Source organism: Mytilus californianus, unplaced genomic scaffold, assembly GCF_021869535.1.
Source record: "Mytilus californianus isolate M0D057914Y unplaced genomic scaffold, xbMytCali1.0.p SCAF_2, whole genome shotgun sequence".
Taxonomy (NCBI): domain Eukaryota; kingdom Metazoa; phylum Mollusca; class Bivalvia; order Mytilida; family Mytilidae; genus Mytilus; species Mytilus californianus.
In genome coordinates this window covers 27,566,839-27,584,717 of record NW_026262668.1, presented here as the reverse complement: position 1 = coordinate 27,584,717, position 17,879 = coordinate 27,566,839, and the positions used below count along the sequence as shown (strand labels likewise).

The following is a 17,879-nucleotide window of genomic DNA, read 5'->3' as shown; positions in this document are numbered from 1 at the left end:
GGGGTGATCTCAGGTGCTCCGGAAGGGTAAGCAGATCCTGCTCCACATGTGGCACCCGTCGTTTGCTCGTGTTAGTAAAAACCCGGTAATAAGTCTAATTCGGTAGGTCACATTCGGGAAAAGCGGACGGGATTAGGAATATATCCGCTATCATCTGTGAAACGGATATTCCGTAACGGTCAACCAACTCGTGATGGCGTCCGTAAAATTTACGAAGGGATGATTTCAAACTTCACCACTTGGAACTCTTGGTTTAATAGCTTCCTTGTGAGCAGCAACACTCTATCAAGGAAGTCATGATAGGAAATACAAGCCCTGGAGTATCTAGTCAACTTGGAGATACTTGTTAGAGTGTACAAAATATAAGAAAAACTTAGTTTGTTTTTTGGAGGCCCCAACCAGGCCAATAAGGAAAATTTCATTTATCAATTTGTTTAACAGACACTCCCGATCTACAGACTCATCAATGCTAAACGCAATAATTGTTACGCACAAATGTAATGGTAATGCACGCCAATGTAATGCACCGCCAAGGCTGACATCCAAAATCAGCACGATCACGTAACGTCAGGAAGGGCTGGTTTTCGGTACGTTAGAACAACACTTATCGTTCTATTTCAAATAATAAATATATACATATACATTCGAAATTCGTCATCGAGAAAGTTTCAGACACATGATGTGTAAAATACTGTTATTTTGTGAGGGTCATATTTGGGGGGAAACACCTGATATGTAATATGAAAAGAACAGAATGACAATAACCTTTAAAAGTATAATTTGATGAGACGGTTCTCTTTACGTTTTGTGAAGGGAAACATGAGAGAATGTCATCGACCTTTTTGATGTCTTGATATATTATTCCACAGGTTGGTTTGCAGTACAATCTATATAATGAAATTAAACCGTCTGAGTTAGATTCCCTTTCTTTTACAACATTTCATTACTGTTTTTACATGTGGAATATAAATAAAATAACATCTACTTCTGAAATGAAACAAATCTGCTCATATAAAAAAAAAATTTTCTATGGCACATTTTCCTGAGATTTAAAGAAGGTGTTTGTATAAAAAAAACAATTGACCAACAAAACACTAAATCAGAACAATCTATGCTTTCTCTCTTTGCAGATTTAAAAGTGAAGGACCATTAAACCCAGATATTGGTTCAGCTGGCAAAAAATGAACGAATGGTCGTGGTTATAACTAAATGATAATATCTAACTAAAGGTTTATTGGTATTGGATATTTTATCTTAATTTCTAATATTGATTCCGAATTGTGAATTGAAACTATCGTTTTAGAGATATTTGTTGTTGGGACGTTCGTATCATATTGTCTACCTTACTCTCAAATATGCATGGTTTCTTATCAACATGTGAAGTACTTTGAGCTTACCTTCAGTAACTGCGGGCATTCTTGAATACGATCTACAATTTGAATAACTCAATAAAATATAGATGTCAACATCGAGTTTTCGTCAATGAAAAGGTATCAATACAATTTAAGTTGACCTAAGTCTAAGAAAGTTGCGATCAAATTAAACAGATCTTATAAATTTATTAAATATCTCACATGAACACTTTATTCTTCAAATAACAAACAAAAAAAACATAAAATTGAGAAATGGAAATGGGGAATGTACATGTCAAAGAGACAACAACCCGACCATAGAGCAGACAACAGCCGAAGGCCACCAATGGGTCTTCAATGCAGCGAGATACTTCCGCACCCGGAGGCGTCCTTCAGCTGGCCCCTAAACAAATATGTATACTAGTTCAGTGATAATGGACGTCATACTAAACTCCAAATTATACACAAGAAACTAAAATTAAAAATGATACAAGACTAACAAAGGCCTGAGGCTCCTGACTTGGGACAGGCGCAAAAAATGCGGCGGGGTTAATGCATTTATATAAGACCTATGACAGTCAATGATAATTTGGTTTAACGTTATCACAAAGTACGGAACCGGGTCAATATCTACTTCACAATAAAAGAGAAAGAAGATACTAAGGGGACAGTCAAAAGGAATTCAAAAATCAAAAAAGTCAGAAAGAAAATGACAACACCATTGCAAAATCAAACTAAAGACGATGACACAATACACTACATATAAAACTTACGACTCGGTAACACGAACCCAACTAAAAACTGGGATGTTCTCAGATGCTCCAAAATGGTAAGCAGATCCACTAGTGACACTCGTCGTGTTACTCATGTTAAATAAAGGCAACAGTAGTGTATCGCTGTTCAATAGTCATAAATCGATTGAGCGAAAACAAATCAGGGGTCACAAACCAAAACCGAGGGAAATACATCAACTATAAGAGGAAAACAACGGAACAACAGAAACACTGAACTGCTACAAAAACAAACATACATAGAAACGGACTATTTGATAACAACTGCCATACTCTTGACTTGGTACAGGACATTTTAAGAAAAAAGGGTGGGTTGAACTTGGTTTTATGGCTAGGTAAAACTCCTGCTTATATGGCAATGTTAAAAATACCGCTAAAATGGCAACATTACGTGACAGGAATACAGTACAAATAAACGCAAGAACACTCAGGACAGAGAACTACATAAATAAATAATATAATAGTACATTACAACATGTAAACCACAGAAGTTTAAGTTTATTCTTTTTTAATTTTTTTTTAAGTTCGGTGATACATTTTATTTTATGGTCACAATCAAAGAAAACAAAAACCATTTTGTGTGTCCAACATATCCGTGGTCGTCTATGACATAGATATTCTATAACAGCCAACCAACTCGTGAAGGCTTTCGTAAAATTTTCGAAGGGACGACATCAACTTTATTCTTTGGAACCCTTAGTTCAATAACTTTCTTGTAAGCTGCAACCCTCTATCAAGATATCATGACAGGAAACGCAAGCTCTAGACTATCGTATCAAATGAGAGATATATATGCAGACGCGGCTGGAATGTTGTAATTTAAAACTGAACAATTCACGATTTGGAAGCTCAAATTAACCTTTTTATCACAAATTTTTGTTCTCAATCGACCGTCATTGTCAATTTCTAGATAACAGATATGAAACAGTCTTTACTGTATCTGTGGTATCCGTTGTTTCAAGTACGAATGGATAGATGAGTTCAATAAAGCATCAACATGTTCTCGCCCTGTATATGTGCGCATAATTTGCTGCTGAAATTAAAGGTAAACAACCATGTATCTACCCATCGAAAGCAATGGTGGTATCAACATTTTGCAATCTTATCTCAAATACTCTTCCCGATGTTCATGCAATAAAAAATGTTAAAATATTGAACTAGCATCTATTATCTACAAACTGTAGTTTATGCTTTCCGTTCTTGGAAAAAAAAGAAATTGTTAAATCCGTTCTGTGTGCTGGTCGTTGAGAGAAATACAAAGGTCAGACGTTTCTAGTTTTTTTAGACTACATGCTCAAGTTCATGATATGTGAACACAGAGTGTCTTTTTTAGTTCAATTGTAGACACGCATTTGGTGCAATATGTTCAACATTACAGGAACTGATGTCTAGATAAAATTTTCTTAGTATGTTCTTGTTTGAATCGTCTCTTATAACAAAGGAGTTCAACGTGGGATTTTTTTTTACATTAAAAACCAAAGAATAATAAAATGCGTCGGCGCCTTTTTCATATGAAAATGTACTCTGCAAAAAAAACTCATAATGGATTTTTAAGAATGTATTTTGGATAAAAATTTACAATTACATATAAAGATTCACTCAAATCGTTTTTGATTGAAAAGAGAACAGTCAATTCCTTCGAGATTGATGAATAAAAGTCAGTTTAACACAATAAGGAATATTTCCGGTCATATTAAAATTAGTACCGTGTATGACCACCTCGCGCTGCCAACACTGCTCTGCATCTCCTTGGCATGGACTCTATCAATGTTTTTACGTTGTTGCGTGGAATTGTTCGCCATTCCTATTGCAACATTTGTCGGATCTTAGGCGGAGCTTCATGCTGGTGCACACGTTTATCCAGTTGGTCCATTAGGTGTTCACTCGGATTCAAGTCCGGGGATTTGGAAGGCCATAAAAGTACATTGATATTGTTCTGCTCAAGGTAGTTCATTGTTAAACGCCCTGTATGAAGCCTAGCATTGTACAGCTGGAATAACTCCCACTGTATGTCAATAACACGCATAAGGTGAGGTTAGCAAATTTCGTCTCTGTGCCTTTGAGCCGTTAAAATACCCGGAACATGTGCCAATTTCTGTTTTACGGTCATTAGAGATAACCGCCCACATCATGACACTACTTCCGCCGAAGCTGTCTACTTCTTGGACATACGAGGATGCGGAACATTCATTCCTGCGCCGGTATACACGAATTCTTCAAAACCGTTTCTGCAGCAGGAAACAGTACTCATCGCTGAACCAGATTCTTCGCCAGTTGCAGAATGTCCAGTCCCTCAATCTGTGTCTGTGTAACGACGTCAAAACTGCCCGAAAATACGCCATCCTGTGTCTTACGTCGTGTTGTCGAAGTCGTTTTCGGACTGTTTGTGAGCTGATTCTTCGCGATCCTGGTATTCCAACTGCAGTGACTGTAGCGGCAACGGTTCGATTCCATAGATAAAATACCCGGATGTAGTTATCTTGTCTAGGATTCGTTATGGGAGGTTGTCCACTACTCAGGGTGTCATTAGTAGAGCCAGTCTGCTGGTATCTGTTCCTCATTCGCAAAATTATGCTCTGGTCAACATGTTCATTTCTTGCAACTTCACTTTAGGACACTTAGGCCTGGAAACGGCCGATGACGATATTTCGAGTAGCAGTGTCCAACCTTGGCATTGCAGCATTAAAACGTTATGATGAATTAAATCTTCAAACTTGGTTCTCATGTACGCGATAGTTTAACAGTTGAATTGATCATAAATTTCTTATAATAAACGTTAGCCAAATATAGCGGCGATCAAGGTGATATGCACGTTTACCGAGTAGCCGAGCTCATTCGGCAGAGACATAAATCGAATGAACATATTTTTAAAGTTTGAAACTTACCTGTAAAAATTCAAGGATGCAATCGACCGTTTCATTTAACCTGGTAAAATACATATTTTGCATTTTTTTAAATTCAAGGGAGGTGTGGTTTTCTTTTTTTGAACAGTATAGGTTAAGAAATAATTATATCAAAATGTTCACATCAGTCCTATTGAAAAGATTACATGTCTTTTTGAAATTTTGCATTGAATGATTTAATTTGTATCTGGAAAACATCTGGAAGTATAATACTGTAAATTTTAGTATAGACTAAAGGACTTTTTGAAAATGTCCATAGTGAGAAATGAATTATGCAGTTTGCCATGTTCTTCAAATAATCATTTAAATATTCGTTTCAAAAATTGAAGAAAACTGAATGCTTGAGCTAAGACTGGTAAGTACGATTACCAATATAAAAGTAGGGCAAGAAATTTATATTATAATTATTTAAAGATAAAGCATGACCGTTGACATTATAGGAACGGAATTTTCATTGGAAACAGACTAATTCGATATGTTGTATTTAACAATAATTTTAGGACTCCTTGGTAAGAATGAATTCTTATGAATGGTTATATGTCACTAAAAATATCAGTAAATAAATTATTTTTTGTAAGATTCAAAAAGCAGTCACGTTAAACAAAAGAGGAAGTTTGCAATTTGCAATTTGCCTTTGATCGATTGATTGAAGGTTCTGGTAGAAGTTTGTAGTTTTTCTTAACATATTTCTGCAAATTAGTTAACTAAATTATGATATCATATCTAGAGTTATCTACTAGTAACTTTAATTTCATCTTTTATTATAAAATTCATTATTAACTTTTCAGTAAATTATCAGTCATTTTCTATTTACATTTTATCAAGATTACCGACCGTACAAGACCCTCATGGGTAGTCAAGGTCGTTAAAAACCACCCTCATCATTTTATCAAAAACATTTCATCTTCTTATTATTTACGCAAAAGTATAAAATCAACATCTTTCTTCCTTATAGGTGGATCACTTGCTGCTTGTCCTGCAAAATGGCTTCATCATGGACCTTCGTGTTATTATATCAGTACCGATGAACTCGACTGGTCAACAGCAAGAGTATGTATAAATTATGTGTAAAGAAGTTTTATATGAGATGTAATAGTGCTTAATCTAAATACTCTAAGAAAAAGTTGAAGCTTGATATTTTGACAGTTCTATTTGGTTTGATTTTATTTACTGTCAATATCTTTTTTTAAGTTTGAAGGCGCCAACCCTCCCCTAACCTGGGACAGTGGTGTAACAGTACAACATAAGAACAAACTATGAAAATCAGTTGAAAAAGGCTTAACTCATCAGATGAATACAAATAGAAATACATCTAACAAAAACACAGAGTGGACGTGGAAGGGTACTTATACATCCCCACACCAAAAAGACACTAAGTAAAGATCTGAGAGTAAAGCACACTAAACTGTCTATGAAAAAACTTAATCTAAGTGTCGAAAATGACTAGAATTATTTAAGAGTTAAAATCATGTCATGTCAAAATATGCCTGCCCTTAGATATTTGTTGGAAAACAGAAAAACACTAATTATAAACAATAACTTATTTCAGCAAATATTTTGGTTTTGATCATAATATTTTACATTATAGAGAAAATAACTTTTACTGCGAATTTTCGTTAAAATGCCAAATATATGTATGGGTTTCCCGTATTTTTCTCAAATCCTTATTTTTAAAGTTAAACACGTGAAAAATTTCAAATTTCAGAGGTCCTTTTTTAATAAGTTAAATTAAAAAATGTAAATTGCATAAATGATGATTGTAAAAATAATAAAAATCAAGTTGAGTTGTATATAATACATGCAAGGCTTTTGTAATAGGACTGTTACTATTCAAATCCTCCACCAATGGATATGATATTTTATTTGCCCATGATTTATTTCTACGAAACGTCCGAGATATTTGGTGTTTGTTTTCAGGATATTTGCCAAGAATTTGAAGGTGGTTACTTAGCTGAAGTAGAAACTAAAGACGAGTCCGATTATTTAGAAACTGTCACGCTACCAACGCATAGAGGTTGTATATTTGTTAATATTTAACACATAGCGTAAACATTTGATGAATTGTAAACGCTTAATTGAGTAATAATTGAGAAATAAATGAACTTATTGTTCCAATTGGAATCAATTGGAATCAATTATATCATGATTTGTACTTAATTGGTATCACTGAGTCTTTACGTAGGGCAATTCGACCAAATTGCCAACAATTGACTCTTAGGGCAATTCGACCAAATTGCTAACAATTGTTTTCATATATGTAGGAGTCGGAGGTGCGATGGGGACGCTGAAGTGCGATGGTCCACGCCGAAGTACATGTACGATGGTCCTTTCGCTGAGGTGCGATGGTTTAGTATGACATTTGAATATTGTGACGTTTTCAAATACAAAATGGATTCGCAGGCAGGAGGATAGGGTTTTGTAGATGAAGGTTTCATGCTAACAGAGGAAAGGAAGGGAAAAGGAAAGTAACGAACGTTTCAAGTCCCGGACAGTTTTGAGCATTACATGTGGAGGCAAATCATAGGGCGCAAAGCGGCTGAAAGATGAACTTTGTCAGCAAATGGGCTTACCAGTGTTAGGAATTATGCCTCAAACTTTTTGCAAGATACATAAAGTATATTGGTCTAAATATTAATTTTGATTTATCTTTAAGTAAGCGTCACGTGATTTTATGTGGACAATTCAATAAAAAAAAACCTGAATTGCTAGTATTAGCAATGTTTTTGTTATATCAAGTATAATGTTGTTTTATTTCCGAGATAAATCCTGATTTGTAAGAACACCGTCGCTCTAGTCTTATTTTATTGTGGTTACAGTGTTAATTGTCTACAACATGTTAGGCCGAAATTAATATGACTGGTCCCTACGTGTACTTCCCAATTTATCATCCTCAGCTAAGTTTTTCGTAGAATAATTGACAAGTCTTGCTATTAGTCAAGCATAAATGTACTTGGCGGTTTTTTTTACTTCGTGGACACTGTTCCGACATCAGGTATATATAAATGGATGAATAATTGTTGTGAGCAATTTCTAAGTTGTGTCATAATATTTGATAAAATGAGATGGACCCTGCTTAGTACTATTATATAGACCTACACACTGAATCTTTTTTTGATTTCGCCCTTGAACACACTATTTTCTGAACCCATAATATTGCGTGCTAATCGGAGCATTGGCAAATTTAAAGATTAGATTAAAAAAATCAAAATTTAAAGTCTTTGGTTTGACCTGAGCAGAAATTAAAACGTCTTCCAAATGCGAGGCTAGCAACTACTGTTGTCAAATCTTAGGGAACGACTGACAAAAAAAAATATTCTGAATCCAGATTTTCCTAATACCTTATAGTGTTAAATTTTAATATAATTATTTTGATTGAAAGCGTCGAAAAACTAAAAAAATGTTAGCGCTTTGCGTGAAAAAAATGTCTGACTCAGACAAAAAACTTCAGCGTAGCTATCAACAAAGTTAACGTCACAATGCCACCATCGCACTTCAGCGTGTTAACCATCGCACTTCAGCGTGGACCATCGCACTTCAGCGTGACCATCGCGGTTCGGAGTACCATCGCGGTTCCGAGTCCTACATATATATATATCATAATTGCATGCAACTTGAAATCAATCATTTTATCAAATTGCTATTTATAGGGACAGTATGCTTAGAATAAAACCAAATATCAAATTTGTAATTGTCTACTGCTATTTTAAAACAATTATAGGCTAATTCGTATTGCTGTATGCTAACGTCAAGTGGCTAATAATTGACAAAAAAATACATGAAAACATAAAGCAATTGTTAATCAGTAAGTAATGCAACGTGGAAGACCGAGTTGACAAATTGGAAATTTGAATTGCCAGCGAATAAAAGGGTTTGTTGAAAATAGGCAGACTTTTCGCCTAGCAATATGTTACCTTCCGGCCCTCAAATAATTATTGTAAGTATCCTTATACCTGCAGCGGGCATCGGATTCAACATCAACATACAACCAGGACGTGTTTGCTATTAATCCACCACAGAAGAACTAAACAGACGACCTCTCAGAACAGTTACTCTCAAACAGTCAAATATTGATTGATTTCCATTGGCTAAACGATCAGTGGTTAGTGCTCGACAAGAAAACTTTTATAGTTTGTTCTTATGTTGTACTATTACACCACTGTCCCAGGTTAGAGGGATGGTTGGCGCCTTCAAACTAGTTTAACTCCGCCACATTCTGTATGTGCCTGTCCCAAGTCAAGAGCCTGTAATTCAGTAGTTGTCGTTTGTTGCTGTGTAGTATATTTGTTTTTCGTTCATCATTTTGTACATAAATTAAGCCGTTAGTTTTCTCGTTTGAATTGTTTTTCCTTTGTCATTTCGGGGCCTTTTATAGCTGACTATGCGGTATGGACTTTGTTCATTGCTGAATGCCGTACGGTGACCTATAATTGTTAATTTCTGTGACATTTGGTCTCTTGTGGAGAGTTGTCTCATTGGCAATCATACCACATCTTCTTTTTTTTATATTTACATGAATACATGAAACATAAATCCGTTAAGTGGAGGTTATGCAACGTCGGCCGATCAGAATGAAAGATGGGGCATGTGGGCTGCCACTGGAAAATAGGGTTCGTTCAATATGGACACAAATGTTCCCTAGCAAGACGTTCTTAACGGACTGCTCCCGACATTTGGCACCGAACTAACCGTTCTTATTCAACCGGACATGGTTCCGTATTCATACGTCTCGAAAGGCTCGAACAAACACTCCGTCGGGCATTTATTGATGAATACATTTCAAACAAATGTTGGATAAATGTTTAGATCAAAATGGCCATACAATCATGAATATATGTACAGACAGAGACACAGACAGACAGACAGACAGACACTATATTTGGTGTTGTCTCATTGGGCTGCTGTTTCATTGACATACCCCGAAATCATTTAATCATATAACCGTTTTGATTGTTTTATTTAATTCTCTTGCTTAAATCTTACAACTAAACATACATGAACATTTTAATGCATTGTGAAATTGGAGAAAATATTTTAACATTTGTTATGAACAGGTTTTTGGTTAGGAGGAAAAGATGAAGTTGAAGGACATTGGAAATGGATGACCAGTGGCAAAGATTTTACCTACACTGACTGGAGTCCTAATGAACCAAATGATTTAAACCATAATGAGGATTGTTTACATTTATTTCAAGCACGAAGTCAACATTGGAATGACATAGATTGTTCGATCAAACAAAACTATATTTGTGAAACAAGGTAATCATATTTCTTTCGTTCAATGTCGAACTTTCATCATGGTAAAATTTTAAAATGGTATAAGAACTTTACATACACTGAATGGAATCCTAGTGAACCAAATGATTTAAACCATAATGAGGATTGTTTTAAAAAAATCTGCTCTTAGTCAACATTAGAATGACAGAGATTTTAAATATTTTTCTAAAGCAAGGTAAACTTATTTGTTTCGACATTTAAATTTCATCATTAGGAAATAATTTTTAAATGGTAACATAAGTCTTTTAATCTAAAAAAAATTATCTTGGAATAGATTTCAATATGACAAACCATGCGAACATAAAGTAAGTATGAAATAAAAATGCAACCCTCAGGGGTTACCCATCATTTTGACTAAAATAAATTTGGATCGTTTATTTTTCAGAAAACTTTGAAAAAATATTTACTTTAACCTGTTCACAAATATATAATACATAAATTTGAACCACACAATTTACAGAAATAATTTCATATGATATATAGCAGTTTGACAAACACTAATTTTGATCATTGAGAAGCTTGATAAATCTTTACTAATAGTATGTTATTAAAACGTTCAACTGATTTTCAAAGAGTAAACTCCCTTAGGTCTTCTATACTCCCTTAATCTCAAACAGAACGGAACAGAAAACAAAAATGTCAACCTATTGTGTTATTTTATCCCCTACGTTATTGTGTTATTTTATTCCCTACGTAACAGTTTTAAATTTATCATTTTATGACACACTAAAGAGCAATAGTTGACATTTTTCATCAAATTTTAAACACTCAACAAAGCTGATACATCTTTTTACAAACTAAAACTATTTACAATTATTTTAAAAACCACATCCGTTTTTTTTATTGGAAAGCGATGGAATTAGTCTATTTTATGGAGCCAACCTCCACCATGTGAAACAAATGACTATAGATATTGAAGCAAATGAAAAGGTCTAAAATACCCGTAGCCAAGGTTCTCATTGAAGACGATGTTCGTATGAGAAAACAACAGTCTAACAAAACAATAAATAAGAACAATCTTTGTCTTCTCTCTTTTCAGATATAACAATGGAGGACCATTAAACCCAGAAATGGGTTCAGCTGGCAAAAAATGATTAAATGGCTATGTTTATAATTAGATGGTAACATCTATGTTTATTGACTTGCTTTGTATTGGATATTTTGTCACCAAGGTTTACTAATGAGTTTGTAGTCCCTTTTGTCGTTCTCCTCTCTTATCTAATTTTCCTATATTGAAACCGTATTTGAACCTAAAACTATTACTAAATTATAAATTTTGAAATTATAAAGAAACTAAGGTTTCAACTCCCTCAGGCAAAGTTGACCTTAGATGGATTTGGCTATTTGTTTTAGGTATTTTTGTCATATAGCTCTTCAACTGTTTCGGTACTAATACATCCCTCGGATTTCAAATGTTTGGCTTTGAGCGTTCCTGGTGAAGGTAAATCCAGAAAAGCGCTTCGGACGAATGCAATTATTAAACTTGTTGTTTTTAATTTTTTACATCACTGGGTCGATACCTCTGCTGGTGGACTATCAGTCCCCGAGGGTATCATCAGCTCAGTAGTCAGTACTTCGGTACTGACATGATTTATAACAAACCTTTCTAAAATTGCCCGTTTATAAATTTTGAAATTATAAAGAAACTAAGGTTTCAACTCCCTCAGGCAAAGTTGACCATAGATGGATTTGGCTATTTGTTTTAAGTATTTTTGTCATATAGCTCTTCAACTGTTTCGGTACTTATACATCCCTCGGATTTCAAATGTTTGGCTTTGAGCGTTCCTAATGAAGGTAGATCCAGAAAAGCGCTTCGGACGCATGCAATTATTAAACGTGTTGTTTTTAATTTTTTACTGCCATTGTTTGGAACCATGTTTATTATTGTCAATATAAATAAGAAGATGTGGTATGAGTGCCAATGAGAAACTCTCCATCCAAGTCACAATGTATAAAAAGTTAACAATTATAGGTCAAAGTACGGTCTTCAACACGGAGCCTTGGCTCACACCGAACAGCAAGCTATCAGCATTGCTCTCAATTTCTAGTATTGAATGAAATACTTTGAGTTTGCCTTTATAGCAGGGTGCCCAATGTCCAAAAAGTCCTCTAGTTAACGAGTTTAAGTTAACGGATAACACACGGCTGATTTTTTTGCACATTATAGGAAAATCATTATATTTTACAATCATGATTGTCGTCTTTAACATGAAAAATAAAATTATTGCGTTCTTTGTTGGAAGTTAAAACAGTACCTATAATATAGTTATATATAACGAAAACAGTACCTATAATATAGTTATATATAACGAAATCGGAAAGTACTTAAGTGATTTTGATATAAATATTTCAGCATTTTAGTAAGAGTAAAATTTTACCCGAAATTTACCCTATTTTCATCGAAAGCAAAATTATTACGTGTATCATCAACATATTTTTTACTCTGATTTAAGCAATAAGACACAGTGCATGTGTGTGCCAAATTGTATGCCTGAAATAAAAATCGTTTTGAAGAAATTAGCAATTAAAAACACAAATTAAGTCAACATTTTGGTATTGATTAAACACGGATTATCTCGTGCCATTAATCATTTTATTGCTTACACCATTACAAGGACAGAGGTCACTCAAAACATTTGTCTTTTTTGCTTGTTGTGTGGTTGATTTATTTGTTGTGAATAGCCAGCTAACTTTGTAGATTGTCACTTTGTTCGGAGAAATCTGTTTTGTATCTGTTTTTCAAAACTTTAAACTTTTTATTGAATAAATATTTTGTTATAATTGTAGTATAAGAATCAAATCGGTCGGTTTTGTTTCACACCCGGAATATGGCACATCAAAAGTCTTGTATGATGTTTTCGACCTAAATCCCTCTCGGTGGGAACGACAACAAAAATATACCACCATTCGTGCAACAACAAAAAGCAAGATACAACAGACAGCAACCAACGACAACCACTTAATTGCAGGCTCCTGATTTTGGACAGACATATACAGAATTTAGAGGGGTTAAACATGTTTGTGATCCTTCAACCCTCCCCTGACCTGGACAATGGTATAACAACACAGCATAAGAAAAATCTGCTGAAAAAACAGTTTGAAATGGCTTGACTTATCAAATCGACATGAAGTACAAAAACAACTAACATGAAGACAAAAAACACAAAGTACCGATATAATAGTACTCGCCGTTAGGGTAGAACATTTTATAATCTGAAGAAAGGGATGGGGCTGGCGGCGCGAAAATTTATTTTCACAACTATCCTGCATTTCATGTTGAAGAGTGTTCATTCTCATCCTGTCTTGTGCAAAGTCAATTATTTCAGTTCATACCAAGCCAAGTAATTCATTTTCAAAATCCTCATTCCCTCCCTGTTTTTGAAATCAAATGGGTGTTCCCTTACAATAACTTATGAAAGGACGTCATCAATAGTCTGAGAAAAGTATGATCATAAACATCATTACCGTAAAAACTAGCTTCATGTCAATAGGCCAATTTATGTTCGATAAGTCGAATACATTACACTTGCTATAAGTGTGTAAGATGGAGTGATTAGCCTGCTGTTTCTAATTCTCGTTTTGTTTTCAAAACTTGTAACATAAACCCTCCCCCTTTTTCACCGTTAGCAGTTTTTTTTTTTTTTTATTTCTGTAAAGCAAATATATACTCAGACCTGCTTATTCAATCAATTCTGCGTTAATATTCATCAGTTTTGGAACTAAGTACTATTTGATGTGCTTCCACGTTCACCAAAGGAAATTGGATATTTACCCAGAAAATCATGACGAACACCTTCTATCAAAAGATGGAAAATATTACATTTTGGGAGGGCAACTTATAAAAAATTAATGTTAATATCTAAAATAACATCTATAAAGATCACTTGTATCGAATCTTATGTAAAAATTCCGATTTTGGAACTTTTAGTAGGGTTAAGGTCACTGTTATTTAACAGCTGATTGAAAATTGTAAATGTGCACCCTATAAATACAAATGTCAATCTCGAACCATATTTGGCAATAAAATTATCAAATTAGTGCTAAATATAGAAACTATGTTATAATCCTTTGAATTATTCGATTTTTTTTTTTGCTATAAACGCAAATATGTAGGGGTGGCCAGCTGTCTAAACGTGACTCTACGTTTTCCTTGAAATTTTAGGTTTGACCTTTGACCCAAATTTAAGAAAATCGTGTAGACAACGACGACATCAATATTTCGACGAGGCTTGTTCTCCTCTTTCCAATGATATAAAATATAGCCGTGTGTTATTCCGTTAACCCAAATCGATCAAATTTACTATTAGTAAATGATGACAATTTGACAAGGTCTAAATTGACCCGAGACTAAGACATTTTTGTTAAAATTAACCATACTTATTTTCGTATGAAAGGTCTCCCATGAACAATAATTAAAATATCAAAATAACACATTAACACATTAAGACAAGACCCGAAACATTCACTGTTGAGGTTCATGACTTGGGACAGACCCAAAAATATGTGGCGAGATTAACTTGCTTGGTATTTTTATTTCATATTTCAACCCTCTATCTTTTTAGTCATGAAACACTGGGCTTACAGAGGATGCACAAATGAACACACATTGAAATTCATTTGAGTTAAAGCACTAAACTCTACAATGTATAACAACAAACAAACAAAATAAACAACATTAAACTGAATCAATGAATGTCTCAAGTTACTCGGAATCAACTCAGTAGTCAGTACTTCGGTACTGACATGATTTAACAAACTTTTCTAAAATTGTCCGTTTTTAAATTTTGAAATTATTTAGAAACTAAGGTTTCAACTCCCTCAGGCAAAGTTGACTTTAGAAGAATTTGGATATTTATTTTAGGTATTTTTTGTCATATAGCTCTTCAACGGTTTCGGTACCTATACATCCTCGGATTTCAAATGTTTGGCTTTGAGCGTTCCTGATGGAGGTAAATCCAGAAAAGCGCTTCGGACGCATGAAATTGTAAAAAGTGTTGTTTTCAATTTTTTATATCACTGGGTCGATACCTCTGCTGGTGGACTATCAGTCCCCGAGGGTATCATCAGCTCAGTAGTCAGTACTTCGGTACTGACATGATTTAACAAACTTTTCTAAAATTGTCCGTTTTTAAATTTTGAAATTATTAAGAAACTAAGGTTTCAACCCCCTATGCAAAGTTGACTTTAGATGAATTTGGATATTTATTTTAGGTATTTTTGTCATATAGCTCTTCAACGGTTTCGGTACTTATACATCCTCGGATTTCAAATGTTTGGCTTTGAGCGTTCCTGATGAAGGTAAATCCAGAAATGCGCTTCGGACGCATGAAATTATTTAACGTGTTGTTTTCAATTTTTTACTGTAATAACCAGCTGATATGAAATCACGTCTTCTTTCTACATTTAGAAATCATTTTCAATGACGTCATACTAATATTCTTACTTGTGAAAAGAGAGAAAAGATGCCAAACGGGGCATCAAAATCGCAAGTCAAATAAAAACAAACAATACCACGGCCCCTAAAAAAGCAATTACAAAGATCAAGCATAATTATATATATATATGTTACAACTCTAGATTCTACTGACGAGGAAAGGTAACAATAGGCCACCGTAAGCTGAAATTTTAGTTCAGTCTAGGTGGCCGAGTGGTCTAGAGCGCTTGACACAGTGCAAGCGTGTTGTCACGATATCCCAATAGCACGAGTTCGAATCCTAGCGAGGGAAGAACAAAAATTTGCTTCCGCCAATTTGCAGATTTAACATTGTTGTGCTGATATTTAGAGTATATATTTATATATATATACGTGGGTGTTCATCTAAGATATTTACTTTAATATGATAGATGATAGCGGATATGTTCCAAATGTCGTAACTACAATGATCCTGTCCTCTTTTCCACGAATGTGACCTACCGAAGTAGACTTATTACCGGGTTTGTACTAACATGAGCAACACGACGGGTGTAACATGTCGAGCAGGATCTGCTTACCCTTCCGGAGCACCTGAGATCACCCCAAGTTTTGATGGGGTTCGTGTTGCTCAGTCTTTAGTTTTCTATGTTGTGTTGTGTGTACTATTGTTTGTCTGTTGGTCTTTTTTCTTTTTTAGGCATGGCGCTGTCAGTTTATTTTCGACTTATGAGTTTGTATGTCCCTTTGGTATCGTTCGCCTCTCTATTAAGAAATAATCTAGTTTTTAATCTCAAAATATTACTATATATACACAGTAAACTAAATCATGGGCAATACGAGTGAACCCCATAAAAAAACCAAGGATGAACTCAATTGCTTCGTAATGGTAAATAGTTTCTGTTCCACTAGTGATACCCGTCGTGTTGGTCATTTCAAGTAAAACACCGTTGATAAGTCTCATTCGGTTATGTCACAATTGGAGAAAAGAAGACGGGATTGTGCTTGCCACAATTCGATCATATCAGTATTCATCTGTGAGAACGATAGTCAACTAAATCATGATAGCATCCTAAACACTTTCGAATGTATAACCTCAACTTGACCGGGTTTGAAAGGCTTGATGCAATGGCTTTCCTGTAAGCACCAATCCTATATCAAAGAAATCACAATAAAAAACGCAAGCTATTGAATATTGTAACAACTCGGAGATGTATACTCCATATGCAGGCTAATCTGGAATGTTTCGATACAATTTAGTCACAAGTTTATATTGGAACTTTTAATACAATTTACCATTCTCCATAAGACAAAAGTTTATCTTAGATGGTTTGATTTTAAACACGATATTTTGGTCTTAACCGTATCTGACGAAGGAAAGTAAAGCCTAGACTTTAGTATCCATATCTTACCATCATTTTGTCGGTGCCGCCGCTCATTGAGCGTTATTCTACGATAGTACCATCCGAATAACATGAATTATCTAACACTTTTTTGAAATCGAATTGGTCTGCCTGCATCGTGAGGCTCAAACCTAAAATTTAGTTTACTGTTTGTTGCTACTTCGATTTGCACACGGCATTTAATAGTAGGCAAAGACGGGTCGGGCCGGAGTCTGAATGATTGCGTTTGGTATTGTGACGTCTTTTCCTGTGAGATATTAGATTGGTGAACTAGCTCGTTAGAGGTTCAGTGTTATGAAAATCCCGCAGGAGGGTCCATATGTACATTGTCTTGGAAAAAAAGTTCCTTTATGATACAAGTTCCGAATGGAATGAATATTCTGTAATATTATATCCACTGGAAGAAATATTATGTAGTATTTGTTCCTGACTGAATTAAGGATAAAGAATATGTGTCCCAACAGGGTCATATATTACAGCATTGTTCATAACAACGTTTCCAAAGGAACTTCGGTTAGGAGGAACAAATATACGTTGACATTCATGATCACATATATATATTTATCTTACCTCCTATACATTCCTAGGAATATGATTGGTTAAAAGCAACCGCTTGGAGACCGGGTATATTCCATATTGGGTTAGTAGGCGGGGCTCATTTCAATACACGGCTAGTAGTGGTGTTACGTCCCTTTATAAAAACAACACGGTGTTGAGGGAAAATCTTAAAGGTTTCAACAGACGAA

General features: G+C 34.7%; 1 protein-coding gene across 1 annotated transcript; it reads left to right on the top strand.

Moving 5' to 3' along the window:
- The first annotated feature begins 5,561 nt into the window (after positions 1–5,561).
- On the top strand, positions 5,562–11,438 carry LOC127728930 (perlucin-like protein). Its single transcript, XM_052236509.1, has 5 exons — positions 5,562–5,601; positions 6,002–6,096; positions 6,964–7,060; positions 10,098–10,302; positions 11,360–11,438. The coding sequence occupies exons 1-5, from the start codon at positions 5,562–5,564 to the stop codon at positions 11,412–11,414; spliced, it is 492 nt and encodes a 163-aa protein (XP_052092469.1). The 3' UTR covers positions 11,415–11,438.
- The last annotated feature ends 6,441 nt before the right edge of the window (positions 11,439–17,879 follow it).

Excerpts from the sequence above, each read along its gene's own strand:
- LOC127728930 (XM_052236509.1), top strand. The coding sequence starts at position 5,562 with ATGAATTCTTATGAATGGTTATATGTCACTAAAAATATCA. Across the intron at positions 7,061-10,097 it reads CACGCTACCAACGCATAGAG|GTTTTTGGTTAGGAGGAAAA; the intron begins GTTGTATATTTG and ends TGTTATGAACAG. Across the intron at positions 10,303-11,359 it reads AACTATATTTGTGAAACAAG|ATATAACAATGGAGGACCAT; the intron begins GTAATCATATTT and ends CTCTCTTTTCAG.